Raw genomic sequence first — 20823 nt, 5'->3', positions numbered from 1 at the left:
AGGTTGTAGGCTTTGGCTGCACATGTAGGCCGAACTATAGTTCACAAATACTATGTCCCAACACGCATTTTTTTGTGGTACTTTTATTACATAATGCCACATATATTTATTTTATTGTACTTTAAGTTAATAATTCCACATTTATTTATTTCATGGGACTTTTATTTCATAAGGCCACATTTATTTCACAGCATTCATAATATGGAAATGAGGGGCGTGGTAATCTTCAGACCAAAGCAACTATCAGAACAGCACTGATTCAAGACTGAATGGGAGTGAGAATAACACCTGAAGGTGACAGTAATGTTAAGTCTCTTATTCCCTTGGACCCCAAAGCACACTATGAAAAACAGGTGATGATAAATAAAGAAGTGTATTGCTAAAAAAATTAAAGCAACAAAGAGCAGGCAGTGGAGGCAGAGAGCAGGCTGGCCTGTGGAATCCTAAAATGAGTGTTGTATTCAGAGCAGGCAGAAACTTTGAGATAATGGTAAGTCACGGCAAAAACACTCTTGAACGAAGCTACTAATGCATGTAACACTAAACACTTTTTTAATTTTTGCATCTTTTGCAGGTTAGAAGCATCATCAACCCCAACTCACCCCCAGTGAATCAAGCGGGGGATCTCCTGCTGTGTTGTCACAGGCTTTATGCAGCCTTTCTGCATTCTTTATACTAGGGGGCCAGGTGGGGAAAGTTTGCCGATAATACGGTGGCTCTCACCCTGACATTGGCGTTCACACTGAAAGCGGCTTAAGTGGTAGTTGAATCAACGATCTTGCGGTGTGAACATGGCAAGGCAGAGTATATTAAGAGGGCTGATTAGGTAATGAAACATGCCGGTGTTCTTCCCCGACTCTTGCTCATCAGCAGAAAGTGAAAAAGAGAGAGTGAGAGAGACTGCCTTCAAGGAAACTTAGTTTACGGAGGCCTTGATGCAGACGTTTCGAGGGCAGATGTAACAATGCTGTGTCCTCTGCTTAAGTGGCCCCGGTTTGTCACTTATCCTCTGGCCTCTTCCTCCTCTTTATCTTTCTTTCTGCAGGGACATGATCGCAACAGGCTGTGAGGATAAAAATGTCAGAGTGTACTACTTGGCCACAAGCTCTGATCAGCCTCTGAAGGTCTTCACTGGTCACTTAGCTAAAGTATTCCACGTTCGCTGGTCTCCACTCAGAGAGGGGATACTGTGCTCGGGATCAGATGATGGGTGAGTATGTTTAAAGAGACCGAGGTGTAGCTCAGGCTGAGATTAACAGGAGGAATTTGTATTAATGCAGCGAGATATGATCAGGCACAAAATTAAGAACGAGGAGTCAAATTACAACATTTAGCACAAAAAGACTAACATGTACATATTTTCTGTTTTTAATTAGAATTTTTTCAATAGTAAATTTCCCAGACTTTTTCAAGGATTTGTATTCTGTGTTACAATAATTTATTGACCATTCCATGTTTTCAAAGTGTCATCCCACCACTGAAGTTAACACAGCAGCATTTGACTAAATTGACTGTCAGGTCTTTTAAAACAGCTGTTCTAAACAACAACCAGGTTTATGTCATATATTTATTTTAGATGCTTGAATTTGTCAATAGGATCTGTTGATTTACCATTTGTAACTTAACTTTGAACTCACAAACTGATCTGAATATACATGCATTTTGTAAGGTGAAGAAAATAAGGATTAAGTATTTAGTTTTCTTTAAACTTAAACAGTAATCTCTGTTTTTCTTTATAGAACTGTTCGTATATGGGACTACACACAGGATGCATGCATCAATGTGCTGGGTGGTCACACAGCTCCGGTCAGAGGCTTGATGTGGAACACAGAGGTTCCTTACCTCCTAATTTCAGGTAACTAATGCAGTTCTTAACATGCCTGTTTGGAATGGGCTGTTTCTTTAGCCTTAACCTACTTTAGAATTAAACATTGTTAGTCAGTCTTCTTCAAACAGTTCTACAATAAAAGAGCGTTCTAAATACAGTCTATGCTGCAGAGATAAGTTAGTTAACTTTGCATTCATTCTACCTGGTTCAATGATTTTATATTCAATGTTTTTTACAAAATTAAACTGAATTTGCTTTATCACTGTGTGTGTGTATAATACATGTTTAATATCCGTTTAAATATATAGGTATATATAGAATTATATATGTTTGAATGATTGACTTAATAGCTGTTATTTTGTCATATATTGCAAGTCAGCTATTTCAGAGGTCTGTTAAGCAAGCGACACAATCATTTGACCGAAGTTCACAACCTTTTCAAAATCAATACTAATAATAATTCAGCTCGGTATAAAGCATTGCAGCAACAAAGATGAAGATGTCATTTGCTATACAAAGATACATCCCAGAGCTGTGCTGGATCTTTCAACACCATCCTACCTTACTCAGGTAACCCTGGCTGGGTGAGCAGCATTGGCCCATGGATCCTCCCTCCTTACCCAAGCCATCTGAAGGCCCTTTCTTCAGCCTTGATGGTGGACTTGATTGTTTTCCTTTTTGCTGCCCCTGTGATGATAGAGGGTAGAACTTGCATAATGAATGGCCAGCTAAGCCTCTACACCCGACTTCAATGTGCTCACAGCGTGCCTTCAGTCAGGTCTATAAGAAGCACTTGCCTTGAAAGCCTTGTTGGCCACAGCTTAGTAGATGGCCTCAGCAACGGTCATGGGCACCAGGTCGTACTCCCAGTGGCCTTCCCCGGAGGCTGTTGGGCAGCTGCTTTAACATGTGCTTAATATCATTCCAGGAGATCCTCTTCTCCAGAGCACCCTCCTACCTTGTCCATGCTCTCAGCCGCCACATGTCCACCATCCCGCTGGTCCCTAACATCAGCCCCCACCTTGTCCAGCACTAGATTTTGTCTGTCCATGGGAGCATGGGCCTTAATCTAGCAACATTGAGGTTTTGCTTCCAAACTGGTCTGGTTGCCACTGTGCCTCGTGTCTTAGCCATGACTTTGTTATCTCGAGGCCTTCCTTGCCTCTTTACCTCCTGCCTGTCCATGCAGTAATGCCTGCTGATGCCACCCTAGAGTCCCTGAAGTAGCGATAGAGTATTGCCTTGCTTGTGCAAGAGACCTAGAACTCCTCATCTAGGCTGCTGATGGGGAGCTTCCTTGAAGTAGGCAAGAGGTACACTGTGCTTCTGCCTTGTGAATCTTAAAGGATTGGCTATAAATAAAGTCCCTCTTTCTCCTTCGTCCCCTCTGCCATTCTGCACTGCGAGGGGTAAAGAGCTACTTCCCAATGATGTTGTGAACCTCCCCAAGTGGTTGTTTATCCTCCTCAGATGCTTTCAACTTCCTTTTCGTAGTGGATGGATCTTGTCTGCCCTTTGGTTCAAGGTGAAGTTTGTGCTGGTGGACCTCTCTGCCGCAAAACTGATGTTTGCAGTCAACCGTCCGCATCAACTTTTGCAGTTGATTTGACCATTTTGGCCTTATCATCGTGGAACTGGTGCGGAAAACTCTGCTGGCGTGAGAAACAGGCAGGCAGGCAGGCAGACAGTAGTTTGTATTAGTGGGTAGATGCCAGTAAAAGTAGTGATTAATTACAATTTTCTTCATTAACTCCAACCGTTTTGTTATCAGTCTGTTATCAATGACTGCACTACTCCACACATTTTCGTGCTTGCATTTTTTCAATGCCTTAATAGACTCCACAGGAGAGGAAACGTGACCTGTTTTAAAAAAGAAATGCATATTGTGGGTTTGAGGTTGACTTTTGATATAAGGAATTGTACAGAAGAGCCCACATACCTGGATAGAGCTGGTTTTGTATAATTCACCTTTACTCTAACTACTATAAAATGTAATGTTAAAAGTCAATAGGTAGATGACTCATTATCTGCTGGAGCTAACTGTTAAATATAGCTATTAAGTAACTTCTTCTGTCTGCAGTTGAAATCTATGATGGCAGGCAACATGTCTCCTCTTTATACTTGTATTCTGGAGTGTAATTAAAAGTGGTGTTACTATTTCAGAATTTGTTGTATTTGAGTAGTAAAATGCTGTATTATTTTCTAGGTTCTTGGGATTATACAATCAGAGTTTGGGACACAAGAGATGGCACATGTCTAGATACAGCCTATGACCACGGTGCTGATGTCTATGGTAAGACAGTATTCTAGAATTAAGAACCTAATAATGCCAAACATACCTGGCTGGTTTCAATAATGTATTTGATGAATGACCTTCTTCACTGAAAACGCAATAAAAATAACAGTTTCATGAAATTAAATTTATTCAAAATTATTTAAAAGTTCTTATAGACCAGAAAGGAAAGGCATTGCGTCATATTAAGAAGTTTGGATGAAGACAGATATTACACATTGGGTAATATACTTTTCAGAAGAAATTTATATCAAAGTCACTCCTTGGGCAAGATATTGAACCCCAAATTGCCCCTCATGGCTGTGACGACGGTGTGTAAGTTTTGTGTAATAGAGAAGGTACTATATATAGGAGCACTGTAGGAATGTGTGTGTCAACAGTTGAAAGTTAAAAAACGTTCTGTAAAGAGCTTTGAGTGTTCATCGAGACTAGAAAAGCATAAAAACAAACCATTTACCATTTACTTTAAAGTTAATGCTCAAAATTCAATGGCGTGCTAACCAGATGTTATTCGTTTAACATGGTAACAATTGAATAAAAACGTGGGAATGAATTGTATCTCAATGCACACTATACATTTTTTAACTATAAAATTTCCTATTTTCCATATATGTAAGTGTATATATTTCTACTAGCTGAATGGAAATAATGGGAATAATGGGAGTGAAATCCCAAGTGAAATTTTGAATGAGGTATTAATGCTCACATAGAAACGTACCCTATTTTAATTAAATCTAACTGTGTGTGTGTTTGTGTTTGTTTGTTTGTTTGTTTGTTTGTTTGTTTGTTTGTTTGTTTGTTTGTGTGTGTCTGTGTGTGTGTAGGTTTGACATGTCACCAGAATCGTCCTTTCACCATGGCCAGCTGTAGCAGAGACAGTACAGTAAGGCTGTGGTCTCTCACACCCCTGATCTCTCCATTGCTGCTGAACATTCTTACTGACCAGCCTTGGGAAAAGATAATAGGAAACACAGGTGAGAAACAGACTTGGTTTGTTCTGTGTTATGGTGTTATGTTCTCAGCTCTCAATAAACCATGGTGGCTGTGTGTTTCTGCAGACACAGCTATGGTTCCTGGTTCACCTCCCCTGCTTTGTGGTAAAGTATCTAGAGACATCAAACAAGAGCTGGACAAACTGAACTTAGACATCAGGGCCAAGAAGCTACGCTGGTTCTCTGAATGCTTTTCGGTAACCACATTCTAAATGCTTATTTATCAATGCTAGGTTAGTGTGATGCCCTCATACTGCCCTTCAAGGTTGATGACTGATTCTGAAAGTTCTGATGTAGTCTGTTTGTATTATCAGCAGTTTGTCTTGATATGCAACAGCCAACATACAACTAGGGAATGATTTTTAGGCCTGCAAATATGCAGCGTTTTCCTGCTGCAAAATTTGAACTTCACTAGGGAGTTTGTTTTCATACTTAATTAAAAACTGCTACTTTCTCCATCAAGCTGATGTTCTCTATTGTGTATCACACCTTCAACAAATAGAAGTATGAAACTATCTGTTGCTGACACACCATGGATTTTAAACCATCTGATGCGAGCTTGGTTGTATAACTGGTATACACATGCAGACATTAAGAATAATCATGTAAAATGCTCACTGTATTTTTTATATATAAATGATAGATTAATTTAAGTAGCCTTTAAGAAGCTCCAGCCCCTATTTTCACTGATTGAATATATAGCAAAAAGTAATTAGCTGCATTTAACATAGTTTTTCGTCAATGAATCCCTGTTGTGTGTGTGTGTGCGCTCGTGCGTGCGTGCGTGCGTGCGTGCGTGCATGCGTGTCCACGCTGCTTGTGTGCATGTTTATGTGTTGTTGAACACATCTGTGTACTCTATCCCATGCCAGCCTCCAGGAGGCACCAGTAACCTGTGGGACATAGTGTCAGTCATTAATGGCCAGGATGACTCATTGCTACCAGCCAGCTACAGCAAAGGAGTGATGCACATGAAGCACCTGCTCAAGTTTAAAACAGTGAGTTGCTCCTTTTTTCAGAGTCTCGGTTTAAAACAGAAAAGTCCAACTAAATCAAGAGCGACCACACAGTGATCACTGTTTATAATCAGCTGTAGTTTATAACAGACAGTCAATTCAATTTAATTTAATTTGTATTGTGCCAAATCACTTACCAAAGTAAGGGCATGACCAATCAAATAAATAACACACTCAGATCTGTTTACTTCATTCAAGGTGAAGTAAATTAATACAGTTGATTCCTGCAGTCTGCTTCCTTTTATTTCAATCATAATTATATTTTTTCCACATGTATGCCACTAGATTTGAATTTATTTAATAACATGGGGGGAAAAAGATGATAGAAAAATATTGTGTGCGCATGTGATATCTTTCATACCACGGTGCATTTCGAATTGCTATGTGTCTGTTTGGAAATGACAGTAGTTACTTGACTGCTGTAAAGTTGGAAAGATATTCCCAGATTCTGAATTTGATCAATAACTAATCAAGCCTCCTTCCAATCAGATCTATTTACACAAACAGCTACAATCTCTTTTCATCAAAACAAGCCTGACTCCATTCAGGAGGAAAACCTTTGTTCTTTATGCATTTTAGACGAGTGGGCAGGGTCCGTCTACAAAGTGCAATGCCGAAAACACGGCAAAATATTAAATAACATAAATGCTGACAGTGTAGTCACCAAAATCGATAAACCTTCTGGTTCATATAATTTGAATCAAACTTCTCCAATTCACAATGTCAATCGAAGAATACATATAGTGAGTGAAACTTTGTTTACAATTTGTACCAATTAAAACAGTGTTTTCCTGTTTTATTGTTTTCCATCCTGTCACTCAGTCTGAAGCTCAGGAGCTGACTATTGTGAGGATGTGTAAGTTTGGAGGAGGCATTGGAGCTCCCAGTAAAGAAGAGAGGCTGAAAGAAGCAGCCGACATCCATCTGAGACTGGGACAGATTCAACGATACTGTGAATTAATGGTGGAGCTGGGACAGGTATGGAATGTGCGTGTGTGTGTTTTTGTGTTATTTTTTTATCTTCTTTCCCTGAAAGCATGGAACTCAAACATTAATGAGACTTAAAAGTTGGGTTGGGACTGATCCTTTGTGTGACTTTTTCCATTTCAATATTTTCTCTAATCATTGGCTGGCTCAACGAAAGTCTGTTTCTATCTTTGTATACCACATCAAATTGAAATTAAACTTTTCTACTATGAAAATATCTGTGTCTCCATTTTGGCTCCATCTTCATGACCAGGTCATAGATAAAATCAAGTGGAGCCTGGAGGTGAAAGGAGTTGACAGGAGAAAAGTCAGTCATGTAGGACTTGTGACTGAGTGGAGAAACAAAGTAGGACCTGACAGGCACCAGCATGCCACAGCTGCAGATAGAAAGGCCAGGTGTAGAGGAGGTCATAAATTGTGAGATCTGAGCATTATCAAAGAGCTTTTGACGAACCAGTTAGTTTTGTATTGGAGAATGTTTGGTTACAGTCATACCAATGAATCTCTTTCTGGTATAAAAAAGATATAGAAATGAAAAGAAAGACAAAATATATATATGACAATGTAACTCAAATGAATTGACGGAAAGTATGGACTCATTTACAAGAGTGTAGAGTGATATTCACAAATATGTTTGTAAATCAATCTTTGTAAACCTGTTCACTAAATGTGCAGGGGAAAAGAAGTTTGTTCATGTGTAGAAAAGATATGTATTTGAAAAAATATACTACGAATAAGATGACAGATGATATCAGTGGGAAGGTCACACAACTACTTGTACAGACTTTAAGCAGAAACATGTGTGTAAAACTCAATGTTCTAAGTTCTCACGCTCAGTGTGATACTGAAGTTTAAATTTTGACCCTGAATCTAATTGGATAATTACAGCCCAATCACAAAGCAGAATGGTTATACGGTGTAATCAGAGGGTAGCTGAGCAGGTGATCTTAATTACACTTAAGTAAGATACTCTAGAAAATAATGGTGAACATTTAATATGTTGTGTCTGGGTGCAAGCCCACTTTTGTCATGCATGATCATCCATCTTGAAAATCTGCTCCACCTTCAAGGACTTAAAGGTAATGAAGCCATCTGTCCGTTAATTGGACTCTGCTTTTTGAGTGGTTTGTCATCTTCCAATCCGATTCATTTGTAAAATGGAGTCAGACGTACCTGTAACGTCAGTGTCACTAAAGGCCGATATATGCTACTCCGTTTTGACTGACATGGACTGAAACGGACAGAGAAACGCCCTCTCCGAGCGCCTCAGAGAGCTTTTCGTGCAGCTCTGATTTTTCAAACTATCCGTGGGCATTTTGGAGAGCCTAGGGACAGCCCTTGGCTGTGATTGGTCCGCTAACGACAGCATTTCGGAACGACATCATTTCCGGACCTCAAAGTTCCTGTTTCATTCCCTATTTCACAATAAACCCAAACACAACTACGATTCTATGATTAATGTGACAAGTGTGTTAAGCCAGTGGAGTTGTCGGGCTGACGGTGGCTTGTTAGAGCACTGACGGCAAGTGTGTACGGTCACATACGGTTATAACGAACTTTCATAGCGGCGCTAGCGTTAGCCACCATGCTAACTGCGGTGGTAACAGCGCAAAAACCCGCTGCAGTTTTCTCGACTTACAGTTGTCGGAAAAGCATAAATGAAAAAGGGTCCGTGGGATGCGTGCGTCCCTCCGTGCGCCACGAAGTCGGAGAAGCATACTGGAGCCTTCAGAGTGTTCTATGCAGTTTTCTGCTTTGCATTTGTACACATTAGTTGATGAAATCCCTTATTATTCACAGTCTCATTTTACAAATACACAAACTTTTTACGAATTGTAATTTCCCACATTTACTTTATTTGTGTACAAAGGTTCTTTTACAATTAAATACTTTGTAATTGTTTGTAAATCTTACCAACTACTCTGAGCTTTATTATCTCTCTGTCAGTGGGAGAAAGCATTGTCTGTGGCTCCAGGAGTTTCCATGAAGTACTGGAAGAAACTCATGCAGAGGTAAGCCAACTTTTTTTGCTCTTCAACTAAAAAACAGTATAAGTGAACTACAACAAATAACCATGCTCCCTTTCAGTCAAAGGTGTGCACCGCTATCATGATTGTGAAAGGTGTTTGCTCGTCAACGGGCTGTCACAGTGTCTGTTTCAATTTATTTGCTGCACTTTGAAAGCAGATGAGCAAGGGAGTGGACAGAATAAGAAGTGTTGATTCACAATTATGGGGATCTCTGGGGCAGCAATGATGGACAAAATATCAGGATGAGCAGAAAATGAAATAACAACTACACAACTTACCTTACAAAGTATTGAGAAAAGTTAAATACTACTTGAATGAACAACTCATCATCATCATCATCACCATCTGTGTTTTGATTTGTAGTATGCTGTTACTTTTATTGTGTCCACCCTGCACACTTCACGTATAAGGCTTGCTCAATTCAATTCAATTTTTGTTTGCATAGTGCCAAATCAATACATACATTATCTGAAGGCACATTCTATAGTAAGGTTGAGACCTTAAAAATGATAAAGAAACAAACAAAGAGCAAGCAGAGAGAAAAAACGTAACAGCAATAAACCTTTAGACAACCAGAGTCAATGTGGGAGTTGTTATTTTATATTTGATGATTGTTATTTTAATAATTATAATATTAAAAATACATTTTATTTTAATGAACCTTTCACAGCACACATGGTCACCTAATAAAGCTCAGATAAAAAACAAAGAAAATAAACTGATGGCAGTTCAGATATGCTGATATGATTTATTGCAAGAGAGACAAAAGAAAGACAACAAACAAAGCTTCTGCTGATTATGCAGCTTATCACTGTGAGGCCCCTAATAAATGTAACGTAATTAATAATAATAAATCGATAAAACATTTTTTTTTTAAATGTAGAGAACAAATGTGCAAACTGCAAATTTTTCACAGGAAAGTGAGATACTTGCACACCACCTGAATAGCTCTTTACATTAGTGTCTGCTTAGCAAGTTTGCATTGTTACATTTTTTAAATTGGATTTTCTTGTAAATTTTGGCCCATTTTAATAAACATAAACACTAGATGTGGGTAAATGAATCGTTTGTTTGATGCATTGCTATGGGGACATGGACGACAAAGAACAATATCAATTTATTTAGATTTTTGTTTTTTTATTTCACATTAAAGGTCCGGATGTATTTTACTGTGTGTCTGAGTCTCCTGTCTGAGTGTCCCCCTCCACTCTCCTGCTTTACACTTAAACAATAAACACCATCATCAGAAGTTATTAGACCCTGACAGTCTAAAATACTTTTAAAGCACAAATAATTAGGCTAGCAAAGATGCACACAGTGCTGAAAAAGGACGTAATTTATAGAAATTACTTTTTTTATGCATAGAGCTGCATCTGTAATCGTTTTATCATCGGTTTGTAGCGCTCTGAATCGTAATTGAATCGTGAGTAGCAGATTCCCATCCTTAATAATCATACATAGAAAACACATGATTGCAACTTTTACAGGTCACATGTTGTCTAATAAGTATAGAATTGTAATGTGTTTGTGTTGCAGGAGAGCTGACCAGCTGATGGCCGAGGATAATGATGATGTTATCCCATACTGCATCGCCACAGGAGACATAAAAAAACTTGTAACTTTCTTCACTGGCAGAGGACAATTGCAAGAGGCCTTACTAATAGCACAGGTACAGAGAGCGAAGGGATAGTAGCGGAGAGGGAAGGGATAGGGCGGCTGTGGCTGAGGGGTAGAGTGGTCGTCCTCCAACCTGAAGGTCGGCAGTTCGATCCCCAGTCTGACCCATCTGCATGCCGAAGTGTCCTTGGGCAAGATGCTGAACCCTGAATTGCCCCCCCATAGAATAACTAAGTGTTGCGAATAGATGCACTGTAGGAATGTGTGTGTGAATGGGTGAATGTAGAACTGTACTGTAAAGCGCTTTGAGCGGTCATCAAGATTAGAAAAGCGCTATATAAATACAAAGCCAAAGCCATAGTGTTCTTAAGGACTTGATTAATGATATGCATCCTAAGCTAATGGCTACAAAGTTGAAAAGGAGGGCTGGATGAATAAGTAAAGTGGAGACAGACACCCTGTTCAGACTTTAGAGACCAGATCACAAGTGTTCTGCTCTTATTAGTTAATCACAACACACCTGAGAATATGTCTCAAGTGACGTGTGATCAGATCTCACGTATCCTCTCTATATACAAATAAACATGAACATCATATGTGATCACAAAGACCAAACATATATATCATATTATTCTGTCAGTCAATGTTCATGTTGTGTCAGGGGCCACAAAGAAATCCATGTATTAGAAACATTGAGATTTTTAAAATAAACTTTAGGTTGGACTTTAGTGGTTCAGAGGACATCAGCTAAGTATATAAATACAGTCCATTTACATGTGTCACCTCTCAATGTGATTGATCAGATCTCAAATGCATAGTTAATAACAGGTCTGATCAGGGTCAGAAGCACCTTCTAAACAGCCTGTTCAAGGCTTATATATTGCACCCTTTTCCAGCTCATTAATCTTTATCAGATTTACAATTATAAATGTGGGGTTGCATTGTTGATCCGCCTACAAGACAGCAGAGTAAGTAGATCTGAATCAAAATGTGTGTAAAAATTGGGGAAAGTGTGATTCAGGGGGCGGTGTGGCCTAGGGGTAGAGTGGTCTTCCTCCAACAAGAAGGTTTGTGGTTCAATCCTCACTCTTCAACATCTGCATGCCGAAGTGTCCTTGGGCACGATACTGAACCCCTATATGACCCCTCATAGATGTTGAATGCACTAATTGTAAGTCGCTTTGGATAAAGGCGTCTACCAATTGACATGAAATGTGACAATATAGATAAAAATGATAAAAGATCCAAATAATATTTGTTTCCAGGGAGCATGTGAAGGGAACATTCTTGCACCACAAAGCTCCCAAGTCAACCACACAACTAATGATATGGATAACATACAACAATACCAGAGGTAAAGCAAACACACCCACACACTCTTATGTCGGTAAAGCCAGTAGCCAATTGCATGGATTTTACTGGTCATGTCAGAAAAAGCCTTAACAATGATCAAATTTTAATGTGGAGTGGGGCTTCCTGATTATTTTCAAAATAACTCTAAAACTAAACTTGACTAAATAAAGAGAGCCTTGCTTAGTAAATTGAATTTATCACTAAAATTCATCCCAGGGTATTTTGGTAGCTGATTCACTTCCATCTCAACTGCTGACCTTTGCTTCTCTCCAGCCTCCTCCATAAGATCTGTAAGGAATTAGCCGAATGGTACTTCCAGAATGGAGGCTCTGTCCGGGCAGCATGTTGTCACCTTGCTGTAGAAAACATCAAGGTATGCACACCACAGCTTGTGCATGTCTACATTAGCAATTTGTATGCAAACTTTTTGTAAAAATGTGGCTGAAATGTGTGTGTGTGTGTGTGTGTGTGTGTGTGTGTGTGTGTGTGTGTGTGTGTGTGTGTGTGTGTGTTGCTATATTTTTAGCTATCCATGTGTAGCCTGATCCGGGGTAATGAGCTGGAGTTGGCTGCATGTGTGGGCATTGTCATAGGAGACAGAGCCAATCAGAGCACTGTGTACTGCCTTGAACTCTTGGCCAGGAAGTACATGACCACACCTCAATGGTACGTCTATATCAATGCACGTCCAGAGTTTGCGCTTCACTGATCCAAACTCCAAACTATCACTAGTCCAGTTTGGATTTTTTTGTGTAAAATTCTTTTTTAAATTTACTTTTTCTTACCCATGAATCTGACCCTTATTGTTTGACCACAGGTGAAGCTCAGTGGCAGCTGCTATAGGCAGATCTCATCCCTCTGTGGAGCCAGGAACGTATCTTTAGATACATAGTTGTCTAATCAGAACCAATTCCAGTGTCCTTCTCTTCAGTTTAGACTGTATAAATCTGTCAGAATTCACCCCTGCATCATCAGTTTTTTTTTAATCAGCTGGAGTTAGTCACATTTTTCCCTGTAATTGGCGGTGGCTGTTTGAAAGCTACAACATTTGAAAAACTGTTTTAATTTTCTGTGTTTTCTTGAAGGGAGCTCTCAGCCAACTTACTGCAAATGATTCCTGACAATTACATCTTACTGGCTAAGCTCTGTGCATTTTACCAAGGGAGTGCTGCTGAAATCAACCAATTACATAGGAGGGTGAGTAGATAAACTCTAAATTAGAATTAGTTTTGGATGAGATGGCATGAAGGCTTCATGTCTAGTGCTGATGATACTGACAGCTGTGATGATTAGAGTGATAATGTGTTGTTTGTCATTCAAGTGCGGCCTCCCTTCAGTAGACGAGTGTAAGGCCTTGGCAAAGGAAGCTATGAGTGAAGGAGATTTGTTTTCAGCAGTTAAATTTCACCTGCTCAGCTCTGAACCTGAGAATGCACTTCGGATTGGGATTGATCATATTAAAGGTACTGACAACACACTGTGTGTTTGTATGTTACTATTGTTATCACATTTGAGCCTTAAACAATGGCATGTATAATTTTTAGTTTATAATACTGTATACTATATCTAAAGATAAATTCAACAATTTGATGGTGTAATTTATGAATAAACAGATTAGTCCTTGTGAAGACCATAAAACTATCTAACTGATTTGACCAAAAATACAGTGTAACAATAACAATCGAATAATTCATCAGAACTTTTTACTACAAAGACGGATGCAAATGAATAACTAATTAATCTGAAATCTTTCTCACCAGAACAGCTGAATGGATCTGATTGGACAGTGGATAGCATTCAGCCAATACTTGACCTGATGAGTTACATAAGAACAGATCGCCTCATCATGGCCAAGCTGACAGAGTAAAATCGATTATTACTGCTGCTTTAATGTGAAATAGTAATTTCCCTCAACTCCCACTCTGCTTTTACTTCCTATATTTGGTTATATGTGACAATCATCCAGTGTGTGTGTGTGTGTGTGTGTGTGTGTGTGTGTGTGTGTGTGTGTGTGTGTGTGTGTGTGTGTGTGTGTGTGTGTGTGTGTGTGTGTGTGTGTAGAGTTCGCAGTGAGCTGTTGATCCTGTGTGGTTATATTGGAGGTTTGCTCGCCATTAGAAGACAATACTCCAGCATTGTACCTGCACTCTACGAATACACCAGGTAGACACACTTTACTGTGTTCCAAACCTCTACATTAGATTGCATCTGATTAGTCTTGAGACTGACTGCCTGTTGTTTGTAGATTAATCCAATTCTTCTAAAATCTTTCTGAAATCCTCCTTATAAAAGAATAGTTAGTTGCCTCAAACATATTTCTTATCTCAGTCCATGAAAAACAATGAAAACACTCTTAGTCTAAATCTTTATTTTACCCCTGTAGAAGAAAATATTTTACTTTCTTTTCTTGTTATTTTCTTAACACACCCAGATCTAGTTCCTTGATTGCTCTACACAACACTCAGGTCTGCATTGAGACAAACAGTTTATAAAATTAATTGATCAGGTACTTGTGTAGAATCAACTTTACAAGGAAGTTGACCTGTGAGAAAGCTTACTTAATTAAACTGCTCTGATCCTCTGGTGTTTCTGCAGACACTCCAGAGGATCCAGAGCAAACCAAACTCTCCAGACCAAACTCTCCGGAGATTCTATTCAGGACATGTCTGAAAACAGCTTTACTTAGATTAAATTTACCCAGAACTCCCACTGATGCAGACAGAGATGTGACATTAGCAGAAGGGGATGAACGAATGACCAAATGAGTTACAGGCAGATAGGAATACTTTGCATTGTAAATTAGACTGTCTATGACCGCCCCAAATTGAATTTGACCTTTGTTTGCACATACACCCTTTGTTTAGCTCAATCCACAACCTATTGATTTGGATTTATCTTTGATGTGATGGTATAAAGACTCTTCTGAAGGTTGACCAGTAAACAGAATTGTGTTGTCTTAAGGCCGATATATGCTACTCCGTTTTGACTGACACGGACTGACACGGACAGAGGAACGCCCTCTCCAAGCACCTCGGAGAACTCTTCATGTACCTCTGATTTTTCTAACTATCTGTGGGCATTTCGGAGAGCCTAGGGACAGCCCTTGGCTGTGATTGGTCCGCTAACGACATCATTTCTCCACGACGTAATTTCCGGAATCTCACATTTCCGGACCTCAAACTTGTTTCATAAAATACGTTACTAGCAAGTCCTCTTCCATGTCAAGCAGCTCTAGCTCCATCAACAGCCTTTGTTTGTTAGTTGCCATCGTTCACTGTGTGTGAGGAAAGCCGGGAGGAGGTAAATAAACAAACGTGGACTTCTTCTACATACAAAGAGGTAGGCCTCTCTGAGCTCATCTTCCGTTGCGCCACCTACTGTTCTGGCAGTGAATTGTTTTCAGCACCCCAGCCTTCGGAGAACCATAAATGAAAAAGAGTCCGTGGGATCCGTGCGTCCCCCGCGCGCAACAGAGTCGGAGTAGCATATTTCGGCCTTTACTGTGATACATTTATCCACTGCACAGTTAATTACACTCATCTGATCCAGCTACAGAATTTGGTCATTATAATACTGTCCACAAAGCGCTATTGAATGAGTCCTGCGTCTTTTTACACAGTTGGCATATATACATCTAGGATCTTTATTTGTACTTTGTGATCTTAACTTCCCCATGTTAGATATAGCATGAGTCTTCAAGAAAAAGTTTTTCAATGATAATTAGTACTAATTAATTTTAATCTTAGAAAAGATAGTAAGACTAACTAGCATGTTTTTCTTTCTTTATCTCAGTCAGCTGTTGAAACGGAGGGAGGTGTGTGTTCCTCTGAAGATTGAAAAGTTGTCCTTGGAACTTGATGCCTGGCGAGCCTGCACACAAAGTATCAGCAAGTACGTTACTTACACACACAGACACACACACCAACACAAATAGCCTTACATATTACAGATAAATGTTATTAAAAACTAGGGCTGTCAGTTTAACGCGTTATTAACGGCGTTAACGCAAACCCATTTTAACGCCGTCAATTTTTTTAACGCGAGTTAAAGCAGAGCTGCAGCTGCAGCTTCAGTATCTGTGTTCGCCTCCAGTCTGACCTGCTCTCGCTTTTTATTTTAATATTTCGCCAACTAAAATATATATTTTGAAGCTATCGTAGCGTCCCCGCTTACACAGGCCACGGAACTTCTTCGTGGTTTAGTAACTTGTATTTTCCTCTACACGAACATGTGCACTTCTCGCTCTTACTCCGTCACTCGCACACATCAACAACACTTCACTTCCTCATTGATCCCCGATCCCGAAACAACCCCATCCTATTGGTCCAAACAGTCACACAACCCACCATAAACATAAACCCAGTCCGTTACACTATTAGGCTGCAGCTATATGTTTTTATTTATTTCAAAATAGGGTACTTCTTATTTCATACATTTTTCCACAAATAAGGGCAGGACTCAAATAGCCCTACAAAGTTCTGTGTTTCATTTATTTCAAAGTAGGCCGACACTTGCCTGTGTATTTTGTTTGTTTGTTATTTTGTTGCTTGTCTGTTGGAGTAGCTGGCTGAAAGCAAAGAAGTAGTAGGCTTACCTTTTATTGGTAACCTAACTGTTATGGTTCATTGTTTCTGAAATAAGAGGCCTGGCTGCTATGTTCACAGCAAACTTGAAAAAAAGAAAATATTAAGCCATGGTTTAACTGCACTATAGGCTGAGTCCTTGTTTACCTGAAATGTGCACTTTATAATTTTATTTTGTACCGCCCTGTTTGGCAATGTTGTTTTTCAATAAAATAAAACATTTGCATAAAGCAAGCCAATCCGCTTTTCCATGTTGATAAGAGCATTAAAACAAAGGTAAAATTATGGAAAAAAAATAAATGAAGGGACATTTAGAATAGATAAAAATTTGCGATTAATCGCGAGTTAACTATGACATAAATGCGATTAATCGCGATTAAATATTTTAATCGTTTGACAGCTCTATTAAAAACCTATTAAAAAAAAACAACAAAATAATAAAACAAAGACTGAATTTAACAAAAGTAGGGCCAAGATGTGTACAGGAAAATTGTGATCGTTATAATCGTTATTTTGCAACACAAAATTGCACAACAAAAACTATATATTTTCTTCTTGCCACTCACAAAATATAGAAAACTAGAATTAGCGTAGTGTGGTTGTTTGATTCCAACAATCATTGCAGTTTTCCATGTACATATTTCCACATATTTGTTGCCAGTTTCATATAAGGTCACTGTGACATTTACATTTGACCACTGAAATCTAATGAATCTTTGAATCCAAGTGAAAAATGTAAAAGAAACAAATTTAGAAAAGATCCCTCTAGGCAATCTTGAGGTATCACATTCAAGAGACCAAAAACATGTTTTTTGAGGCCATACAGTAGTGACCTTGACCTTTGACCACAGAAACATACTCTGGAAATCACTGAGTCCTTGTGAGCATGTGTGCCAAATTGGAAAAAAAAATCCTAGAGGTGTACCCTGAGATATTACATTCATAAGGCATAACCTCTGTTTGAGAGGTCAAAGTGACCCTGATTATTTATCACCAAATTGAATCAGGTCATCCATTAGTCCAAGTGAATGATGCCAGAAGTAATGAAATCCCCTATGGGCTGGCCACCGTGACGTTGATCTTTGACCTCCAGCCACCAACATCTAATCATTTCAATCTCAAGTCTAAGTGAACTTTTTTACCAAATGTGAAGGCATTCTTGAGATATAGCAGAAGGAAACAGACAACCTGAAAACATAATGCCTCCAGCCACTGACTGTCGCTGGCGCAGATAAATACAACTTACAACAAAAATAACACCCATGTGACTGCTGATAACATCAGACGATTTCTGATGTTTCATTTTTTTTTTTTTATCTGGATGGATGTAACAAACACACCAGTTAATTATCTGGACAGATTATATGGTGACATCTTAACATTTAAAAATTGTTATTCCACCTCGACTCAAAGTGAGCACCAGAGATTATCAGTGCAAAGACAGAGTTTGCCTCCTCATGTCACCGGAGTCTTTTGTTCTGTCCCTATGGAACAAGTTCTTCGCATCTATGTTGGGTCAGAGCCAGGTGTCTGAGAATGAGTGTCTTCTATGTCTTTGCACTGGTTGTGATGAAGTTTGGTCTGGCTGATCCTGAGTGCAGAGTATTTGAGGGTTCTGCTGCACTGTAATATAGCAAAAAAACTAAAATCTCTATATAGTGAGTAAGGGGTATTGTGTGATCTTGGACACAGCATGAGTGCTTACACATGTCTATCTGTCTGTCTGTCTGCAACAGTCCTCCATCAGAGTGTCAAAGAGAGGAGTTTAATTGCCTGGATAGAAGAATCCAGCCAACAGACTCTGGTAGGAACAACATACAATGCTTCATTAGGAAAACCCAGTTAATAATGAAATAATGCCGTGAAATATGTTTTGGGATTTGATGTAAACTTCATCCAGGACTAAGCCAGGATGTTAATGCTGCTCTGATGTTGGCTTCAGCATTATCAGCTTGATGCAGCAAGCTTTAGGTGCAGCTAAAGTGGGTGAATGAGTATGTTGATAAGTGATTGGCCACTGTGCATCTTCTTGGAATGAAGAATGAATGAAAGAGCAGAGGAGACAGAATTAACCATTACCTCACTAAGCTCCAGTCAAAGTTGTTGGTAGTAAATACATACTATATGTAATCATTTACCAGTAAACCATGCACCCTTGTCTCAGCTGCATTAGTCCTGTGTGGAGCTGATTATGTGACAGGCTCCAATCTGCCAAGCCACTCTGATGTTCAACTGTCCTGTTTCACCGGGCAGAGAATACAGGTGTGTGTTCTCTTTTTTAAATATGTGGGACATAGATCTTCATAACTTGTGACTTCTCACATACTTCTCTTTTTTTATTGTGCAGGGTCCAGTGTTTTTGTTGGAAGATGGTAAATCGGCAATCTCCCTTAATGATGCACTTATGTGGGCAAAAGTCAATCCATTCTCCCCACTGGGAACAGGACTCCGCATTAACCCCTTCTAGCTCATAAGGAGGACATTACAAGGGAATCATTTACAGACCATAAGAAAGGAAAATAAGCAAGAAGATGAAGTGTGGAAGTTGCAAAGAAAATGAAAATGGTGGAAAATAAAGATTTGTGTGCATCAGTTAAGCAGCTAACTTCATTTTAGAATTGACTGGGTCAACAAACATGGTGTCTCAACAAACAATTATTTTGTGAGGATGATTGTGTTTCCAACAAGCTTGTGGTTTTGGTAGGTAACAACTCTTCAATGTATGAGTATCTGTATATTGGGTATTAATCTGAAGCACTGTCCTCTCTTGTTGTAAAAACGAAATAAGGGAATAAAGCAACCTCTGTATATAAAGAGGAGGGACTCTGTTTAATTGTATATCACTCATACTGAGATGCACGTAATAAATAGGGTGGCTGAGGGGGTAGAGCAAACAAGAAGTTGTTAGTTCGAACTGCAGACCCCTCTTGTTAGAGGACGACTGCTCTAACCCATCTGCATTCATTGCTTTTTATGTCCCACCTCAAATCAAGAGCCCCCCTCCACCTCCATGCCACAACAACCCTGAAGCAGAGTCCAATAGCCTGCTGAAAAGTACTGGAGTATTTTCTTTTAATGCTACTTTCCACTCCACTTTATTTTTTAAAGGGAAATATAGTATTTTTTACCTCACTACAGTATATTTGACAGCTCTCTATTTCAGATGGATATTTTTAGTAAGGAATCATATGGCACAATTATAAAATACCAGTGTTCCACCACTTTTGGCACCATGAAGTGTCTGGCCGGAGTTCTGTGTGACATCTAACATGTCTATTTGAGTCGTTAGCAGTTCTATCAAAGAGGCACTTTAAAAACTTAAATAACTTTGCAGGCCAATGATGTATAGGCCAAAGTCTTTATGACAAATATGTGCATGAAAATGTATTTCTCCTGTTTCCTCTCATTCTCTCTTCTTCTTCTATCACTTTATGGTGATCAGTGTTGATATCGGTATTCAAACAAATTAAGGAGAAGGGAAAAAACTATGTTCGATTCGTAGTGAAACTGCAACAGCTCAGGGACGTTACTTGAGTAATCGTTCTTTCATATGTGGGCCAGCGTTCCTCGTCCGGTCTTGGACTGGCTCCTGTGATGCTTGTCCCGTGCCCCAGCGCGCTTCTGCTGATAAGGGGAGAGAGTCATTAGTGGAACTGGAACACCTGTGTACAATGAGACTCTCTCCCTGGCACCGATCCCAGAACCCCATCTCCACTCCCTCCCTCCTGTAGCCGACGCTGACCATCCCCCCCTACCACACTTACCTACCTAACTAACATAAACAGTAGAAAATATAGCAAAAACCAACAGGGCTTCTCACCCCTGCAGCTAACGAGACTGCTCTTTAGAATATTATTTACAGGCTTTCAAAACAGAGGAAAGCACAAATTGGATTGTTACAGTCAGTATGGTCGTGTTGGGAGCCAGGATAAAGGCGAAAACCATCCAGCATCGGCAGGTGAGCTTTCAAAATGAGCTCCATCAGTCTCCACTCCAGTCACCAACCACGACCTGAAACTCCACACACAGGAAACATACAAAATAGAGTGAACAGCACCACCTTTAGACGGGGAGGGAGAACAACAGCATATATCACACAAACTTGCACACAGTATGACTCAGAG

The 20823-nt window shown here is 39.4% G+C and overlaps 1 protein-coding gene across 1 annotated transcript in view; it reads left to right on the top strand.

Moving 5' to 3' along the window:
- The window catches only part of wdr17 (WD repeat domain 17), a 37123-nt gene extending 17957 nt beyond the window's left edge, over positions 1-19166 (top strand). Inside the window, exons 12-31 of the mRNA XM_061094149.1 lie at positions 1046-1210; positions 1740-1855; positions 4035-4121; positions 4946-5095; positions 5180-5310; positions 5986-6111; positions 6952-7107; positions 9064-9128; positions 10683-10815; positions 12029-12117; positions 12390-12489; positions 12643-12782; positions 13202-13313; positions 13438-13579; positions 13877-13979; positions 14178-14279; positions 15909-16007; positions 18436-18503; positions 18864-18961; positions 19047-19166. Of these exons, the coding sequence (XP_060950132.1) occupies positions 1046-1210; positions 1740-1855; positions 4035-4121; positions 4946-5095; positions 5180-5310; positions 5986-6111; positions 6952-7107; positions 9064-9128; positions 10683-10815; positions 12029-12117; positions 12390-12489; positions 12643-12782; positions 13202-13313; positions 13438-13579; positions 13877-13979; positions 14178-14279; positions 15909-16007; positions 18436-18503; positions 18864-18961; positions 19047-19166 (2302 nt within the window). The remainder of the gene's footprint in view (positions 1-1045; positions 1211-1739; positions 1856-4034; positions 4122-4945; positions 5096-5179; positions 5311-5985; positions 6112-6951; positions 7108-9063; positions 9129-10682; positions 10816-12028; positions 12118-12389; positions 12490-12642; positions 12783-13201; positions 13314-13437; positions 13580-13876; positions 13980-14177; positions 14280-15908; positions 16008-18435; positions 18504-18863; positions 18962-19046) is intronic.
- Positions 19167-20823: the final 1657 nt, after the last annotated feature.

The sequence above is a fragment of the Limanda limanda genome, chromosome 2, assembly GCF_963576545.1.
Source record: "Limanda limanda chromosome 2, fLimLim1.1, whole genome shotgun sequence".
Taxonomy (NCBI): domain Eukaryota; kingdom Metazoa; phylum Chordata; class Actinopteri; order Pleuronectiformes; family Pleuronectidae; genus Limanda; species Limanda limanda.
Note: the sequence above shows the minus strand (reverse complement) of the source record. Positions and strands in the feature narration are given on the sequence as shown.